This window comes from Thalassophryne amazonica, chromosome 6 (assembly GCF_902500255.1).
Source record: "Thalassophryne amazonica chromosome 6, fThaAma1.1, whole genome shotgun sequence".
Taxonomy (NCBI): Eukaryota; Metazoa; Chordata; class Actinopteri; order Batrachoidiformes; family Batrachoididae; genus Thalassophryne; species Thalassophryne amazonica.
Window position 1 is genome coordinate 43,379,175 of NC_047108.1, and position 20,126 is coordinate 43,399,300.

The following is a 20,126-nucleotide window of genomic DNA, read 5'->3' on the forward strand; positions in this document are numbered from 1 at the left end:
TTTGTACGGGAGCTCAGAACGGTGTTCGATCATCCCAACAGAGGGGAGTCCGCTTCAACCGCATTACTGTCCATACGACAGGGACGTCGGAGCGCAGCTGCCTATGCAGTCGCCTTCCGCATCGCGGCAGCGAGATCCGGCTGGAATAGCACTGCCCTCCGCGCTGCCTTTGTAAATGGATTGTCTCTGGTCCTAAAAGAGCACCTGGTGGCTAAAGACGAACCGCGGGATTTAGATGGGCTCATTGATCTGGTCATACGGCTTGACAACCGGTTAGAAGAACGTCGCCGGGAGCGAGGCGAAGGGCGTGGCCAGGCACGGGTCGTCCCTCTCCCTTCCGGGTCCGGTCGAGTTCCGCCGTCCCCACGCTCCTCTGTTCCGGCGCTCCGTGCGCTTACGGCTCCCCCTGCTGACGAAGCTATGGACACGAGCAGGGCAACATTTAGGGCACCTGGAGCACAAAGGAGGCGGGCCCACGGAGCTTGTTATGTTTGTGGCTCGAGTGAGCATATGGCAAACGACTGCCCCGAGCGGTTAAACTCCAACGCCCGCCCCTAGAGACTGGGCCAGGGGTGGGCCAAAACATGCACGTGGGACACACCCACATTGCTACACGACTCCCAGTCACGATCCTGTATGAGGATTCTACCCTGAAGGCCCCAGCACTGGTGGACACGGGCTCTGAGGGGAATCTGCTTGACAGCAGATGGGCCAGGGAGATAGGGCTCCCTCTGGTGGCTCTTACCTCGCCTGTGCAGGTTCGGGCACTAGATGGCTCCCTACTCCCACCAATCACGCACAAGACACCTCCAGTAACTCTGGTGGTGTCAGGTAACCACCGGGAGGTGATCGAGTTCTTCGTGACTCAGGCCACCTCCCGTGTGGTTTTAGGGTTTCCATGGATGCTGAAGCACAATCCCCGGATTGATTGGCCGTCCGGGGTAGTGGTACAGTGGAGCGAAACCTGCCATCGGGAGTGTCTCGGTTCCTCGGTTCCTCCTGGCTCCCAAGCTAAGGAGGAGGTCCGAGTCCCGCCCAATCTGAAGGCGGTGCCAGCGGAGTACCATGACCTCGCTGACGTGTTCAGCAAGGATCTGGCCCTCACGCTACCTCCCCACCGCCCGTATGATTGTGCCATTGATTTGGTTCCAGGCAGTGAGTTTCCGTCCAGTAGGCTGTACAACCTCTCACGGCCGGAACGCGAATCCATGGAGACCTACATCCGGGACTCATTAGCTGCCGGGTTGATCCGGAATTCCACCTCACCGATGGGCGCAGGTTTCTTTTTTGTGGGTAAAAAGGATGGCGGGCTTCGTCCATGCATTGATTATAGGGGGTTGAACGAGATCACGGTTCGCAATCGATACCCGTTGCCCTTGTTAGATTCGGTGTTCACCCCCCTGCATGGAGCCAAGATGTTCACCAAGCTGGATCTTAGGAATGCGTATCATTTGGTTCGGATTCGGAAGGGAGACGAATGGAAGACGGCATTCAACACCCCCTTAGGTCATTTTGAGTACCTGGTCATGCCGTTCGGTCTCACTAATGCTCCCGCGACCTTCCAAGCGTTGGTAAACGATGTCTTGCGGGACTTCCTGCACCGGTTTGTCTTCGTATATCTAGACGATATACTCATCTTTTCCCCGGATCCTGAGACTCATGTCCGGCATGTCCGTCAGGTCCTGCAGCGGTTGTTGGAGAACCGTCTGTTTGTGAAGGGCGAGAAGTGTGAGTTCCACCGCACTTCTTTGTCCTTCCTGGGGTTTATCATCTCCTCTAACTCCGTCGCCCCGGATCCGGCCAAGGTTGCGGCGGTGAGAGATTGGCCCCAACCCACTAGCCGTAGGAAGCTGCAACAGTTCCTCGGCTTTGCGAATTTTTACAGGAGGTTCATTAAGGGCTACAGTCAGGTAGTTAGCCCCCTGACAGCCCTGACCTCTCCAAAAGTTCCCTTCACCTGGTCGGACCGGTGCGAGGCCGCGTTCAAGGAGTTGAAACGGCGCTTCTCGTCTGCACCAGTTCTGGTGCAGCCCGATCCTAGCCGCCAGTTAGTGGTTGAAGTGGATGCCTCGGACTCAGGGATAGGAGCGGTGCTCTCCCAGAGCGGGAAGACCGATAAGGTCCTTCACCCGTGTGCCTATTTTTCTCGCAGGTTGACCCCCGCTGAACGGAACTATGACGTCGGCAATCGGGAACTCCTTGCTGTGAAAGAGGCCCTCGAAGAGTGGAGACATCTGTTGGAGGGAACAGCCGTGCCATTCACGGTTTTCACTGACCATCGGAACCTGGAGTACATCAGGACCGCTAAGCGTCTGAACCCCAGGCAAGCCCGCTGGTCATTGTTCTTTGGCCGTTTTGACTTCCGGATTACCTACCGCCCCGGGACCAAGAACCAGCGATCGGATGCATTGTCCCGGGTGCACGAAGAGGAGGTCAGAACGGAACCGTCGGATCCCCCGGATCCCATCATCCCGGAGTCCGCTATCGTGGCCGCCCTCACCTGGGACGTGGAGAAGACCGTCCGGGAGGCCCTGACCCGTGTCCCGGACCCCGGAGACGGACCAAAGAACAAACTATACGTCCCACCAGAGGCCAGGGCCGCAGTCCTAGACTTCTGTCACGGTTCTAAGCTCTCCTGTCACCCAGGGGTGCGAAGGACCGTGGCAGTCGTCCGGCAACGCTTCTGGTGGGCATCCCTGGAGACCGACGTCCGGGACTACGTCCAGGCTTGTACCACCTGCGCCAGGGGCAAGGCCAATCACCAGAAGACCTCAGGGCAGCTACAGCCACTGCCCGTGCCTCATCGCCCCTGGTCCCACATCGGCCTGGACTTCGTCACGGGTCTCCCGCCGTCCCAGGGAAACACCGTCGTCTTCACGATAGTGGACCGTTTCTCCAAGGCGGCCCACTTCGTGGCCCTCCCGAAGCTCCCTACGGCCCAGGAGACAGCGGACCTCCTGGTCCACCACGTCGTCCGTCTGCATGGCATACCATCAGACATCGTCTCCGATCGCGGTCCCCAGTTCACCTCACATGTCTGGAGGAGCTTCTGCCGGGAACTGGGGGCCTCGGTCAGCCTTTCGTCCGGGTACCACCCCCAGACCAACGGGCAAGCAGAGCGGGCCAACCAAGAATTGGAGCAGACACTACGCTGTGTGACAGCCGCGCACCCGACGGCCTGGAGTACCCACCTGGCCTGGATCGAGTACGCCCACAACAGCCAAGTGTCATCAGCCACCGGCCTCTCCCCGTTTGAGGTGTGCTTGGGGTATCAGCCCCCCTTGTTTCCGGTGGTCGAGGGAGAGGTCGGTGTGCCCTCGGTCCAGGCCCACCTACGGAAGTGCCGTCGGGTGTGGCGTGCTGCCCGCTCTGCTTTGTTGAAGGCCCGGACGAGGGCGAAGAAACATGCAGACCGGCGGCGGGCCCCGGCCCCCACGTATCGTCCTGGGCAGGAAGTGTGGTTGTCCACCAAGGACATTCCCCTTCAAGTGGACTCCCCCAAGCTCCAAGAACGATACATCGGTCCCTTCAAGGTCCTCAAAGTCATCAATCCCGCCGCAGTGAGGCTTCAGCTTCCGGCCTCACTGCGGATTCACCCAGTGTTTCACGTCTCCCGGATAAAACCCCATCACACCTCACCCCTCTGCACCCCGGGTCCGGCACCACCTCCTGCCCGGATCATCGACGGGGAACCGGCTTGGACCGTGCGCCGGCTCCTCGATGTCCGTCGAATGGGCCGGGGTTTTCAGTACCTGGTGGACTGGGAGGGGTACGGCCCCGAGGAGCGCTCCTGGGTGAAGAAGGGCTTCATCCTGGACCCGGCCCTCCTGGCCGACTTCTACCGACGCCATCCGGACAAGCCCGGTCGTGCGCCAGGAGGCGCCCGTTGAGGGGGGGGTCCTGTTGTGTGGGCCGCTGAAGAGGAGGTACTGCTGGCCCACCACCACCAGAGGGCGCCCTGCCTGGAGTGTGGGCTCCAGGCACCAGAGGGCGCTGCCGCCGACGAAGGCTGCCAGGGTGACAGCTGTCACCCATTACTGGACACAGCTGACTGCACTCAGGACGGAGGTATATCAGCAGGACAGCGTCTCCACCTCAGTGCCGAGATATCGCCTTGAGATTAAGGTAACCTTCTCTGCAAGCTCATATTGAAGACTCTGATAAACCTTGGTAAACCTTTTCAGGACAGCTGACTACAGAAAGCTACTTGCTTGGATAAGTACTCACCTTTCCTGCTTCATTGTAACAAGAGGTGGAGGCGGCTTCTCCCCTCTCTGTCTACTGGGTGCTGTCGCACCCATACCTGTGTGTTTGTGCTCTTTCCCGCCAGCAGTACCGGATCCGACGAGCGGAGGCAGTGGCCACCTGGGAATTCGGGACTTGGCGGTTCCAGTACTTCTGGGGTTCGGTGGCAGAGGAAATCTGGGTGGTTCCGGTTCGACTAGGACGGACGCCTCCTACCTTCGAGCCTGCCCACACGACACCAGCAGATTTCGGCTTCAAACTCCAAATTATTAATTGTTGTATTGGTTGTGCTCTTTTCACAACAGTAAAACTTGTTATTCACCTTTCTCCATTGTCCGTTCATTGCGCCCCCTGTTGTGGGTCCGTGTACCTACACTTTCACAACAAAAAATGTTGATTGCGATAATAAAGTATTTTATTGTCATGTACAGTGTTTGGCGAAATTCTGTCCTCGGTCTTTTGGATCCTTTGGATCTATGAAGCTTAAATATAAAAACGTATCGGTATCGATATCGGCGATACTGGGCCTGTATTTACTTGGTATCAGATCAATACCAAATTTCCCGGTTTCGCCCACCTCTACTTGTGAGAGAGTGCAAACCCTTGTCAAGACCAAATTGACTTAACTTGAATTATTTTTAAATTATTTAAAAAGTTATTGGCTCTGGCCCTTTTCAGTAAAGCCACAACAAAATAATGTTTTTTTGTAATGACAGTCCAAGAATCCAATCCACTGACCTTTTAGTGTGTGGACAACCCACTCCAGTGACTGACATGCTATCAAAAATTTTTTACAGAGGTTCAGCGCTTATGCAGATGTTGTTGTTGTTGTTGTTCTCATTTCTTGCAGAGCATCTATGGGCCAAACATAAAAAATTTAAAAATGTTTAGCTCATCGTGTCGTCTGTTGTTTGGAGAAAGCAGTTTTGCATGCGCTGTATCTAAGTGATGATCTAGAACAGTACATACTTTGAAATGGAAAAGTACAAACTAAAGCTGGAGCACCCGGAGAGAACTCACACAAATATGGGAAGAGTGTACAAATAAACATAATGTTCCAAAAAGCAGTGATGAGTCACAGAGCTGTGTTTGGATCCTCCTTTGTGCTGAGGATGAAGTGCTTTAAGCCGAAAAGCAGAGGAAGCACTTGAAAAGCGAGTGAAAAGGAAAAACAGAGAGAGATGAACAGAGGGGAGAGATGACAATATGTTGGAGAGAAAGACAGAGATGGAAAAGAAAGAGTGCAGTTTGTTCCACGCTCACGCGTGAAGTGTTTATGTGCTGCATGTGTTTTGGGCTGTGCAGTTCACAGCTGGCACGCTGCCCACTTGTCATGCTCCTCACAGTATAGCAGTAGTGTGATTACATGGTGCACTCTACATGCCCCCCCACCCACCCACTTCCCAACCGTAGTGACGTTCCTGTTCTGCTCAACACTAATTAGGAGATGCATGTCTCGTTAACATTCAATTTGAAGGCCAACAGAGCATCACGCCCTCCTCATGCTCCTCTTCCCCCCCTCCCTCCTCTCCCCAGTGCCGCTGATCGCAGTCGCTCTACCTCCTCTATAGATGAGGAGGAGTAAGCACCTTTAATTGTTTGTAAATTACAGTGACGTGATTCTCTCCTGATGTATTTTCAGCTGTTACTTTGGCCGAGACCCAAACAAGAGCTGGGAAAATGTCACACACAGGTGGAGTGTAGTATCAGTGGGGGATAAGGAGGTGGAATTTGTACAAACAATAAACAACATTTCACATACATGGGAGTAATTTGTCATTGAAAATATTTACACACAAGTTTGGGCTAAATCGGTAGTGGCACAGATATGTAGATTAGATGAAATTTAAACTTTTTCTGAGGTGAGACTGTCACTGTAATGTTGTTCATTGGTGAACACACCTAATGCCCCGTCACACTAGAGTCCGAATGAGCCAGAATAAAAGTTCGACCCACATCAGACAGCAGTCTGAGAGCAGTCAGCACAGTCATGCACACAACCCTCGAGGTGCAGTCGAGGTGGAAAAGACATCGAACGGCAGTCGAAGTGCAGTCGTTCCGCCATCTGACTGCAGTCGAACCTAAAATCTAGTTTTAATAACTCCTAATCTGCTAACTAAAAAGTTAACTGAGGTAACACTGCAATAGTTGTTAACTTTTATTGTAGGAATTTAAGCTCTGGCTTTTTTATTTTGGCTCTAAAACCCTGAAAAAAAAAAACAGGGAGAAAGCTCAAGCTTCCCGAATTAGTTGTTAGCTTATTAGCTGAACCGTGTCCACCACTGCTTTTATTTATACCAAATACAAAACCATTTAACTTCTGCATTACATCACCATAAGATGAAAGATGTTGTCCATATTCACCGGTGTGGTGTGTGTTACGCTTTTGTATGTATGTATGTACAATTACAATGACAATAAAGGCCCTTCTTCTTCTTCTGAGTAAGTTTCAAACCATGAACCTTCCTGTTGAGAGGCAAGAGTCCAACTAGTGCACCTTTGTTTCTGAGTATGGTACAAAACATGCAATGACATACATTCAGGTATCATACGAGGTTTGTCAATAAAGTAACGGTCCTTTTTATTTTTTTCAAAAACTATATGGATTTCATTCATATGTTTTTACGTCAGACAAGCTTGAACCCTCGTGCGCATGCGTGAGTTTTTCCACGCCTGTCGGTGACGTCATTCGCCTGTGAGCACGCCTTGGGAAGGAGTGGTCCCGTCCCCTCGTCGGATTTTCATTGCCTGGAAATGGCGGAGTGAAAAGGACTTTTTTTCCATCAGAATTTTTTCAGAAGCTGTTAGAGACAAGCAGCTGGAAACCATTCGAAAAATTTATCTGGCTTTCGGTGAAAATTTTACGGGCTTCACAGAGAATAAGGTCTGTTACTACAGCTTTGAGAACCCCTTTAAGGACGCTCGGCGCGCCGCGCTCCGAGCTGCGACGACGCGGCAGCTCACGCATGCGCACGAGGGTTCAAGCTTGTCTGACGTAAAAAACATATGAATGAAAATCCATATAGTTTTTGAAAAAAATAAAAAGGACCATTACTTTACTGACAGACCTCGTATAATGCACTACACAGATGATGTTTTAGTTTTTTGGTTTTTTTTTTGGGAGGGGGGGGGTCAGTTTCTTGGGGTCAGGGAATTAGGACAGTGAATTTGTTGTGTAAGGATACAGGTTGTGTCATTTCATTGATGGAGTATGAATTTTATTCTGTAAAAATGGACACATACCAGGTCCTACAGGTGTAAATGCAGAGAGCCAGTGTGGAGCAACCGTTTGTATGCAGTGCAGACAAGGAAACAGTCACTGAGAGTTTCATACATGTAGTTTTTGATTTTCTTCTTCTGATGCACTGATTAGATTAGATTAGACAGAACTCTATTAATCCCTTGAGAAGACTCCCTCGGGGCAACTGAGGTTCCAGAAGAATGTACAGCAGCACACAAGGTAAGAAGCACACAGAGTATCAAAAGTGAAAGTAAAAATCAATTTGCAGAAACAAATATAAATACACAATACAAATACCAGAAATACTGCTTGCCACTGGCTTACTGGGTACTACTGTTCCTCTATGATGTCCACATGTCTGCATGACCTCATAGCTGGTCAGTGAGGGCAATAATGGAGCAGCACATACAGTATTGCAGTGTAGAGAGCTAAATTAACATGATTTACAGTAACTGTTATTTTATCGCTGTATGTTCACAGATTTGAAATGTTATGAATGCAATACTACCGGAAAGTCTGCTTTGATTGGTTCACTTTTATATTTACAAGGAAAATGTTGTCCAAAAAATATCTCCACAGTTTTATCCACTGACATTCCATTGTTTTAATATAAAGTACTATTAACATGCAGACATTTAGCTTAATCATTTGTCTCTGCTATAAGAAGGTCTTAAAGCATAAACCAACTTTACATAACACATGAGGAGAGGAGGAGATACAGATGGTGATGCTTTTGTCCAGCTGTCTGAAATATGTCGAGATTTCATGCTCAGTCAAGCAGACTGTCTGATGGTATTAACCACTTGCTTTTGTCTTCCCCATTCATCCCACATTCCCCTTTCCTCTCCTCGCCTTTTCTAACTCCCTCCCTCTTCTTATTTTCCCCTCCTTTTCATCCCTCCCTTTTCTCTCATTGCAACTTCCCTCTTTCATCTGCCCTTCTTTCATCTCTACACTCCTGTATCTCTTCCCTGTTCTGTGGATGTTTCATCGCTCTTCCTCACTTTCCACTCGCTTTCTCTCTTTCATCCTCCATCTCCATTCTCCTCCTTTGTCCACGGAAACCCCTCATCCTTGTCTTCCCCTTCCTCCTTCTGATTTGCTGTTATCCAGAGAGCAGTAGGCCTGAGAAGAGGGAGGTCAAATGTCCTACCCCTGGCTGTGATGGGACGGGTCATGTGACCGGTCTTTACCCGCACCACCGCAGCCTGTCAGGCTGTCCGCACAAGGACAGGATTCCCCCGGAGAGTGAGTTCTCTTCAGCTCCTTAGGAGATGAAAATAAGCACAAATGACATAAAAATGACAACTACAGAAAATCTGAAGAGGACAGAAAGACACTGTTAAGTGTCGAGTCATACAGTGCAGAATAATCGCACAGCAGTGCTTTAGTATCATATTATTGTTTTCCAAGGTCTTTCAAGAGCTGGTGCACTGATGCAGGCTCATTATTATTATTATTATTATGCAAGAGTACTATGGTCTTGAAGATGCTAAGGACTGTGGCAGATAGGTAGGCAAGTACAGCATCAGTCAGGATGTGATCACTTTGTTTCAGAATTTCCTACAAAGCACCTGACCTTAGCCCTGAACAAAATGTTTGACCATTGGCTCACCTTAGCAGGGCAATTCCAGAATATATTGACATACCTGTGTGTAGTTTGGTCCAAAGTAGGTTGAAAATAAATTTCTTTGACCTTGAACCCAATGGCACATTCTCATTGAAAAGCCTGATTTACTTTTCGTATTTGAAATAGCATAAACAAATAAAAATGTATGTAATACCAAGAGACCGAATGCTGTTGGAGGGCACTGTATCTGTACTAGGTTTGGTGCAAATGAGAGTAAAAGTATAAATTTTAGACCTTTGATCCAAATGGCCTTGACTGTTCACCAAACAACCAGTTTAAGGGGAATTCCTGAGTCAACCTTCCTCTACATACCAAAATGGATGGAAAACAGCCAAAGGGCCTAGGAGAAGTCATTGAAAAAACAAACAGGTAAACAGTCCATAGAATAACAACATATGAAAATTATAATTATTATTTATTTCTTCATTTTTATTTATTCCATTTATATAGCACCAAATCACAACAAAGTTGCCTTAAAGCGCTTCACACAAGTAAGGTCTAACCTTACCAACCCCCAGAGCAAGCACACAGGTGACAGTGGTAAGGAAAAAACTCCCTCTGATGATTTGAAGAAGAAACCTCAAGCAGACCAGACTCAAAGGGGTGACCCACTGCTTGGGCCATGCGACCGACACAATTGACATTAAGAATATACAGGAAATTGTAAGCGTCCATGCTGGTACACAGGACGGGAGGCTTGCAGAAGAACACACCAACCCCATCTCTGGATAGAGCCACACCTCAAACAGAGAGAAAAAACAGAATCAGGCATCAGAAAGACAACAAATACAGTATAATTTGTCAGCATTAAGCAACATGAAAAACAAAACAAATATTAAGGTGATCGCCGGCCACTAGCCCTAAGCTTCACTAAAAGACCCAGACTTTAGATAAAGTTGAGGTCGCAGCCCACTCCCTTTACTAATAAATGAATTTAAAAGGGTAAAAAGCATAGTAACATACTATGCCAGTATGCTATCCATATGAAAGGGAAAATAAGTGCATTTTAAGTCTGAGCTTGAAAGTCTCTACAGAATCTGTCTGTTTTATTGATGCAGGGAGATCATTCCACAAAGCAGGTGCATGACAAAAGAAAGCTCAATGACCTGCAGACTTTTTATTCACCCTAGAGACACAAAGTAGTCCTGCACCCTGAGAACGCAAAGTCTAGGCCAGTACATAGGGTTTAATTAGGTCAGCTAAGTAAGGAGGTGCTAGTCCGTGATCAATTTTATAGGTTAGTAACATTATCATTTTTTATTATTTTTTAATTAATTATTATTTGACTTTTGTCCTGTTTACTTTTGCAATTGATTTCCTGTCAAATTATATTCTGTTGATGCAAAAAGGAGTCAAAAATATACTGTGCAAAAGGTTAGTAAAATTTAAAGTCAAGTTTTGTAGTTGATTCAGTCAGCTGTACATTATAATTTTTAATTTTCAGTATGTAACATTGCCTGGTGCTCTGTTTTATAACCTTTGCCCCGTGTTTGTGTGTAAAGATACTGCTGTCATTCTCATGTGGAGCTTTAATCACAGCTTATTTGACCTGTTTTCTTTCTGTGTTTAAGGTCCACCGCTTGTTCCCACTGGTGTTTACATTTATTTATTGATGCACTGTGTATGTTCTTCGACTATAACTGTTTGTATTTGCTATGTTTTACTGTCAGTTTTGGCCATGCATGAGAATGTGCTGAAGTGTCCAACTCCTGGTTGTACCGGTCAAGGCCATGTTAACAGCAACCGCAACACACACCGCAGGTAGACACACATTACTGCATAAGTTTGTGAATGTGCATATTTCTGCATTTAGCAGTGTTACACACTGTGCAAGCTTTTCTTTGTGCATTTGCACTTATTTATTCATGGATTCAGCACAGAGAATATGTCAGTCCACATCAGTGTGATGCAGATTTACATGGTCAGCAGCATGCTCTTCTTTAGTATTCATCTTTTCTCTCCTCCTCCTCATCCCTCTAGCCTTTCTGGCTGCCCGATTGCAGCTGCAGAAAAACTGTCCAAGAACCATGATAAGCAGCACCTCTCTCAGCCAGGCAATGAGCACCTCAAAGGAAGCCCCATTGACAGAGTTTTAAGGTGGGTGATCCCTGATTTTGTTTTTTTTTTTCTCTCTGTTTGAGGTGTGGCTCCATCCAGGGATCGGTGTGGTGTCTGTTTCTGTGGCCTCCTGTCCTGTGCACTGGCAACATTTCCTGTATATTCGTTTTGTGAATTGTTTTATAAATCGACTCGGTAGCATGGCCCAAGCAGAGGGTCATCCCTTTGAGTCTGGTCTGCTTGAGGTTTCTTCCTCAAATCATCAAAGGGAGTTTTTCCTTACCACTGTCACCTGTGTGCTTGGTCTGGGGGTTGGTAAGGTTAGACCTTACTTGTGTGAAGCACCTTGAGGCAACTTTGTTGTGATTTGGCGCTATATAAATGAAAATAAAGTGAATTAAAATTGGTAATTGTAAAGTTGTGAAGTTGCAGACATTTATACTACAGCTGCTAGGCAACCCATGCAACCCATGCGGAGTCTAAAACACCACGACGCGAAGCACGGCTTCGAGTTGTTTAATCTGCTTATACCATGGTCCCACACAGTGAGCTAACACACAAATATTTATTTAAGTTAACTTTTTTCATGTTCTCTTCTTTCCCGTCTTCAATCTTGTCCAGTTCGTCCGGTGTTAAACCTTTATGCCGTTGCTTTTGCTGTTCTTCTCGTCTGCTGTCCTCCTCTTTTCATTCCTCAAACATTTTACTTTGGCCAAAAATATTAAAATTCACTTGGAAATCCATGTTTTATTGCGTTTCTGTCATTCACCTGTCAAAACACAGCTGATCTACGCCAAGTGATTTGCGCGTTGTTATGGTTACGACCAGAGCAGAGTGATTATAACAGTGACTTAACTCGCCGAACTACGTGTGCGTATAAACGAAAATAATGCATGCCAGCTGGACATAGGATTCTCACTGACCCTGGTATATATATATATATATATATATATATATATATATATATATATATATATATATATATATATATATATATATATATATATATATATATATATATATATATATATATATATATATATATGAGGTCTGTTAGAAAAGTATCGGACCTTTTTTTTTTTTCAAAAACCTGATGGATTTGAATCACGTGTGTTTGCATGAGCAAACCTTGAACCTTCGTGCGCATGCGTGAACTTTTTCAGGCCTGTCAATTGCGTTATTTCCTGGTAAGCAGCCTTTGTGTGGGATGTGTGCAGCGCGCTCGGTGGATTTTCATTGCAAGGAAAAAGACGGAACAACTGGAGCAGCGCCGCATCAAATTTTTCCAGAAACTGGGCGACAGCCAGGTGGAAACCATTCGGATGATTCAGACGCTGTCAGCATGCCAATTGCACGCTCCCTCAAATCTTGCGACATCTGTGGCATTGTGCTGTGTGATAAAACTGCACCTTTCAGAGTGGCCTTTTATTGTGGACAGTCTAAGGCACACCTGTGCACTAATCATGGTGTCTAATCAGCATCTTGGTATGGCACACCTGTGAGGTGGGATGGATTATCTCAGCAAAGGAGAAGTGCTCACTATCACAGATTTAGACTGGTTTGTGAACAATATTTGAGGGAAATGGTGATATTGTGTATGTGGAAAAAGTTTTAGATCTTTGAGTTCATCTCATACAAAATGGGAGCAAAACCAAAAGTGTTGCGTTTATACTTGTACATTCTCACAAATGATTTTAAATAGAATTTAAAATAACAGTCGTCTCATTATTGAAAGCTGAGGCATGCGCCAGTATGGACTGTGAGGAGACTGGAGACAAAGCCATCATCTTGAACATGTTACAACATGCTTAAAGACAGCAGCAGTATAAATTTAGTTTTAGATTATTTACAGTGGGGAAATATTTGCTTCCACACAGTGTCATACAGTCATCAAAGAATCCTTGTGTCTTTGATGCTTAAATCTGTTTATAAATTCTGTTATGCAGCATAGTGTCATCTTTTACCTACAAAAATATGACTTTCAATTCAAGACACACCCAGCTGTGCTCTTCTCAAGGTTATCTCTTTTACAAGGAGCCACAGAGACACTGCTGACCATCGTCACTCTGCCAGAGACAGAGCCAGTCCGTGAATGGCTGAATAACTAGGTCTCCCAGCATCCGTCTAATCACTGTTGTCACTTCAGTCTTCATGATCTCTTCATCTCCATGCATCTACCCAACCAGCCAGGCACCGTGATGATGGCCAAAAGAATGATAATTAACACAAACCAGACACTGGTATTATGTTTAGTCCACACTCTTCCTCATTGGTATTTTAATTAATAATACACCCGATAAGCTAATTATGCCAATTATAGGGGCATTGTGGAGGTTCGGAGAAATAATTGCTTTCCTTGAGGCAAATCTCATCAGTGCTTGGACAAAGCATCAAGGATTAAAACATAAGAAGGCTCGCCTTGTTTTTCTCCTCAGATTGTTATTAAAATGAGCTCGGCTGTCTGTTTTGTACAAAGAGCACAGCAGAATTATTCGTCATGCACTCCGTGTTCTAATGGAGTTCATGTTGAATAAATAAAAAGCGAAAAGATCCCCTGTGATCAGTGGTAGAAAGTTTTGCTGCTGTGAAGGGCTCTGGCCTGTGTTTGATCATATGAACCTTTCATTTTTTCTTTTGTCTGCACCAGCAGCCGTGTGACTGTAGGCCAGGTCATGTAGCTTTTTGAGCATCCGGCTGGAGACCTCAAACTGTGACATGGCTTCAGGGGAGTGGAAAAGAGGGCGGGGCCAAAGGGGTGAAGGCTCGGAGATAAGAAGGCCGAGAAAGCCAAAAGAATGAAGGTCACTCCACTCGTCTATCCTTCCAGGAGTACCACCTCCACCCCTCCACATCCCAACACCCCATCAGTTTCACTACAGGCCTTTCTTTCTTTTCCTCTCTTTCTCTCTTCCCCCGCCTGTCTCTGGTCTATCAGTGGATTTACGCCAACAGGTCTGACAAAAGCCCAGGCTCTCCAGGAAAACGAGAGGGCTTAAAGCTCATAAATTCCATGCTGTACAACATGCAAATGTGCCCTCTGCTGATAAGAGAGCTTTTAATCCTGCAGCACTCCTGCTAAGTACACTGTTGCTCCTATCTTTACTCTCTATTTTATTCTACCTCACTCTCATTCACTCATTCTCTTTCTCTCCACTCGCATTTTCTTGTTCTGCTGCTCTGTATTTCATTAATCCTGTTTTATTTTGGACCTGTTTTCATCAATTCTCCTCTATTGTTTTATTTTTCTTTATTACATATGACTGCCCCTTCATATCTCCCATCATACAGAGGTGATTCTAGCTTTTCCCCAAAACAATTTTAACATTTTTAGTAACCAAAAGGCCGAAAACCTACATTGAATGCCCGTGACCTTCGATCCCTCAGGTGGCACTGCATTAAAAACTAATATTATTGTCTAAAGGATCTTACCACGTGGGCTCAGGAACACTTCAGAAAACCAATGTCAGTTAACACAGTTCGTTGCTACATCTACAAATGCAAGTTAAAACTCTACCATGCAAAGCAAAAGCCATACATCAACAACATCCAGAAACGCCGGCGCCTTCTCTGGGCCCGAGCTCTTTTGAAATGGACAGATGCAAAGTGGAAAGGTGTGCTGTGGTTTGATGAGTCCACATTTCAATTTTTTTTTTAAATCATGGACGTCGTGTCCTCTGGACAAAAGAGGAAAACAACCATCCAGATTGTTACCAGCGCAAAGTTCAAAAGCCAGCATCTGTGACGGTATGGGGGTGTGTTAGTGCCCATGGCATGGGCAACTTACACATCTGTGATGGCACCATCAATGCTGAAAGGTACATCCGGGTTTTGGAGCAACACATGCTGCCATCCAAGCAACGTCTTTTTCAGGGACGTCTCTGCTTATTTCAGCAAGACAATGCCAAGCCACATTCTGCACATGTTACAAAAGTGTGGCTTCGTAGTAAAAGAGTGCGGGTACTACACTGGCCTGCCTGCAGTCCAGACCTGTCACCCATTGAAAATGTGTGGCGCATTATGAAGCTCAAAATATGACAACGGAGACCCTGGACTGTTGAACAACTGAAGTCGTACATCAAGCAAGAATGTGAAAGAATTCCACCTACAAAGCTTCAACAATTAGTGTCCTCAGTTCCCAAACGCTTATTGAGTGCTGTTAGAAGGAAAGGTGATGTAACACAGTGGTAAACATACCACTGTCCCAGCTTTTTTGAAACGTGTTGCAGACATCCATTTCAAAATGAGCCAAAATTTGCCCAAAAACAATAAAGTTTATCAGTTTGAACATTAAATATCTTGTCTTTGTGGTGTATTCAGTTGAATATAGGTTGAGGAGGATTTCCAAATCATTGTATTCTGTTTTTATTTACATTTTTTACAACGTCCCAGCTTCATTGGAATCGGGGTTGTATATCTGTGCATGATCCTTTGCAATCACAATTCTATAACATTGTAAGTGCAGCCACTTGCTGTGTTCAGACACCTGCAGGTTTCATTGTGATCCACAATACACAATACAGTCCATTTACTGTCCATTTAATTGTTTATTTATAATTGGGAGTACTTATAACAGCAGGTTAGCAGACATGACCCACTCATGACAATGATTGTCCATGCTGGCTTAGCTTGCTGCCATTCATCTGAATTAGAAATAACTCTACTATGATCACTTTTGAACATTAAACAAAGGAAGCAGTTGTAGGCCCCACCTTTCAGCTACTTACAGTGCAGTCCTGTCCTGAGACAATTTTCTGGACAGTTTTTCACTTTTTCACACTTTGACTTTAACCTGGTGGGTCTACAACCCACAAGTGATGTCAGTTTCTCTCATAGTTTCAAGAGCTTGTGAACTTCATGTCTGTGAAACTTTCAGTGACCCCATAGAAGTTAAATACCTGGGACAACTTAATAATCAGGTAGAACTAAAGAAGCTTGTTCGATGAGAGGCGAAACATTTTCTAGAAACTCAGTCAAGTTCACTTGCTTTCATATAGCTTGAAATACCATAACATGGATGACTAAGAATTTTGCTATTTGCGGAAAAAAAAAATTTGGCTGGAGCCTATTCCAACGGTCATTGGGCAAAAGGTGGGGTGCACCCTGGACAGACTCCATCATACAGTATATAGACAGTTGTCTGACAGACATATATAGACAGACAAATTCATTTACACTCTCACTCCAACCCAGTCTCATGGCATCTCGTGATTCAGCAGCACAAAATATACATTAATCTATTGGTTCATGATATTGTGACGAAAAGCGCCTCATTTTCGTCATGGCAGCACGAATTAATTCTAATTCATTCCATGATGGCTGCACAAAATGAAAAGTGAAGCGGGGGGGGGGGGGGGGTGGTTATGGTTAGGGTTGGGGGTAGGAGTAGGGTTAGTAATAGTGAGTTTAAAAAAACCCTGTCACGAAAATTTTAATAATTTTGTGACGGGAGCACGAAAAAAAATGTGAGACTGGGCTACTCACTCGCACCTACAGTCTATTTCAAGTCACCAATTCAAAAATTCTTGAAAGGGTAGTTGTAAAACAGCTAACTGATCATCTGCAGAGGAATGGTCTATTTGAAGAGTTTCAGTCAGGTTTCAGAATTCATCATAGTACAGAAACAGCATTAGTGAAGGTTACAAATGATCTTCTTATGGCCTCAGACAGTGGACTCATCTCTGTGCTCGTCCTGTTAGACCTCAGTGCAGCTTTTGATACTGTTGACCATAAAATTTTATTACAGAGATTAGAGCATGCCATAGGTATTAAAGGCACTGCGCTGCAGTGGTTTGAATCATATTTATCTAATAGATTACAATTTGTTCATGTAAATGGGGAGTCTTCTTCACGGACTAAGGTTAATTATGGAGTTCCACAAGGTTCTGTGCTAGGACCAATTTTATTCACTTTATACATGCTTCCCTTAGACAGTATTATTAGAAAGCATTGCTTAAATTTTCATTGTTACGCAGATGACACCCAGCTTTATCTATCCATGAAGCCAGAGGACACACACCAATTAGTTAAACTGCAGGAATGTCTTTCAGACATAAAGACATGGATGACCTCTAATTTCCTGCTTTTAAATTCAGATAAAACTGAAGTTATTGTACTTGGCCCCACAAATCTTAGAAACATGGTGTCTAACCAGATCCTTACTCTGGATGGCATTACCCTGACCTCCAGTAATACTGTGAGAAATCTTGGAGTCATTTTTGATCAGGATATGTCCTTCAATGCGCATATTAAGCAAATATGTAGGACTGCTTTTTTGCATTTGCGCAATATCTCTAAAATTAGAAAGGTCTTGTCTCAGAGTGATGCTGAAAAACTAATTCATGCATTTACTTCTTCTAGGCTGGACTATTGTAATTCATTATTATCAGGTTGTCCTAAAAGTTCCCTGAAAAGCCTTCAGTTAATTCAAAATGCTGCAGCTAGAGTACTAACGGGGACTAGAAGGAGAGAGCATATTTCACCCATATTGGCTTCTCTTCATTGGCTCCCTGTTAATTCCAGAATAGAATTTAAAATTCTTCTTCTTCCTTATAAGGTTTTGAATAATCAGGTCCCATCTTATCTTAGGGACCTCATAGTACCATATCACCCCAATAGAGTGCTTCGCTCTCAGACTGCAGGCTTACTTGTAGTTCCTAGGGTTTGTAAGAGTAGAATGGGAGGCAGAGCCTTCAGCTTTCAGGCTCCTCTCCTGTGGAACCAGCTCCCAATTTGGATTAGGGAGACAGACACCCTCTCTACTTTTAAGATTAAGCTTAAAACTTGCCTTTTTGCTAAAGCTTATAGTTAGTGTTGGATCAGGTGACCCTGAACCATCCCTTAGTTATGCTGCTATAGACTTAGACTGCTGGGGGGTTTCCCATGATGCACCCAGTGTTTCTTTTTTTTTCCACCTGTTTTTACTCTGTATGCACCACTCTGCTTTTAATCATTGGTGATTGATCTCTGCTCTCTTCCACAGCATGTCTTTTTCCTGATTCTCTCCCCTCAGCCCCAACCAGTCCCAGCAGAAGACTGCCCCTCCCTGAGCCTGGTTCTGCTGGAGATTTCTTCCTGTTAAAAGGGAGTTTTCCTTCCCACTGTCGCCAAGTGCTTGCTCATAGGGGGTCGTTTTGACCGTTGGGGTTTTTCTGTAATTATTGTATGGCTTTTGCCTTACAATATAAAGCGCCTTGGGGCGACTGTTTGTTGTGATTTGGCGCTATATAAATAAAATTGATTTGATTTGATTTGATTTGACCAGTTCACCTCACCTGTATGTCTTTGGAGGTGGGAGGAACCCATGTAAACTCCACACACAAAGGACCAGGTCACCTTCTCTCTGAGGCAACAGTACTCATCATGAAGTCACCATGCTGTGTAGTTACCCTTCACACCAGTTCTGCTCTTGCTCTCTGCCATTCTCTTCATCACCCTCAGTCCCACGCTAACATTTTTTAATATTTTTTGTCTCCTCATAGGCCCATGTGCTTTGTCAAGCAGCTGGAGGTGCCGCAGTATGGTAACTACAGGCCCAGCATTGCACCTGCCACGCCTCGTGCTAACCTGGCCAAGGAGTTAGAAAAGTATTCCAAGGTGTCCTTCGATTATGCAAGCTTTGATGCGCAAGTGTTTGGAAAGCGTGTGCTTGCTCCAAAGATGCCCACCAGCGAAACCTCACCCAAAGCCTTCAAAAGTAAGAGCGGAATGTGATATATGGTTTTTAAGCACATAGTGAAGTGTTGGATATCCATTAAAGTCAGGGTTTGAATCAGTTGGTCATTTATTTTGCAAAATGGACAATTCTTTCATAACTGTCTGTAAGTGATGTTGTGGTAAGCTCTAACTGGGATTATTGTAATAAATTACATTTTCCCTTCCCTAAACTGTCTTTTTTTCACTTTTTTTTATGATTAGTTACTAGCTGAGTTACCCATTCTATGCACGGGTAATAGAGATGAATTTTAACTATGTCATTGTATATTTCATGTCACTTTAGTTAAGGTATAGTAAGTTGCATTGCATTGTGTGTATTTGTCATCATTAATTTTCATAGAGCAATTTGTGACATTCATGAGACTCAAGTGAATGATGATAAAAGGTATTAGCATCCCATATCACTGCAATGCATTGACATGCCGTACACAACTGGAACATTTTACCTGAAAAAAAAACGTGTGCTTTAACTTGCACACGATGTGTAAGTTAAAGCAACTTAAAGCACATTGCTTAATTACTGTGACTGTGCATAGCACACACAGACACACACACACACACACACACAAGGTCAGTTTTATATATTAGATAGAACATTACTATGCCATTTATATTTGTGCTCAATAAATACTTTTTCTGAATTGTTGATGGAATACACATACTTTGTAAACTGTTTATTTATTTATTGATCCCACTACAGCTAAGCCCTCATTCCCCAAGTCGCCATCACCCAGCCTGAGTCTCCACGGGTACGGAAAGAGCTCTGCTTATGACTACTCCCATGATGCAGAAGCTGCTCACATGGCTGCCACTGCTATCCTCAACTTGTCTACACGCTGCTGGGAAAAACCTGAAAACCTCAGCATTAAGCCTCCAAATAAGGTAACTAACCCACCATGTATTAATATTTTGAATAATAAAGATGACTTCTTTTAGGTCACGTCAGATCTGGTAGCATGCACTGGTGTCATCCATCACTGCTTCACTGCATCCACTTCACCAAAAACCTGCCATGCATCCTGGTTATCAACTGCCTAGCTACAGTGCCTCGCAAAAGTATTCGGCCCCTTGGTATTTCACACATTTTAATTTATTTATGCCAATTAAAATATTAAATCAGGCTTCTCAATATAAACATTTCAAACATTATCTTCCTTAAACTCAAACTGAAAGCAAATCTCTGCAACAATATAAATTAATTAAAAATATAAAAGCCAAGATGATGGGTTGCATAAGTAA

At 45.0% G+C, this 20,126-nt stretch overlaps 1 protein-coding gene across 16 annotated transcripts in view; it reads left to right on the plus strand.

Moving 5' to 3' along the window:
• The window catches only part of myt1b (myelin transcription factor 1b), a 157,647-nt gene that overhangs the window by 82,277 nt on the left and 55,244 nt on the right, over positions 1-20,126 (plus strand). For 13 of the 16 annotated variants that reach the window (XM_034172084.1, XM_034172094.1, XM_034172093.1 and 10 more), the window contains 5 exons: positions 8,600-8,734; positions 10,787-10,877; positions 11,097-11,213; positions 18,653-18,866; positions 19,584-19,769. In XM_034172084.1, coding sequence (XP_034027975.1) covers positions 8,600-8,734; positions 10,787-10,877; positions 11,097-11,213; positions 18,653-18,866; positions 19,584-19,769 — 743 coding nt within the window. Of the gene's footprint in view, positions 1-8,599; positions 8,735-10,786; positions 10,878-11,096; positions 11,214-18,652; positions 18,868-19,583; positions 19,770-20,126 lie in introns of all 16 variants that reach the window. The other 3 variants (XM_034172085.1, XM_034172087.1, XM_034172096.1) reach the window with 2 other exon arrangements.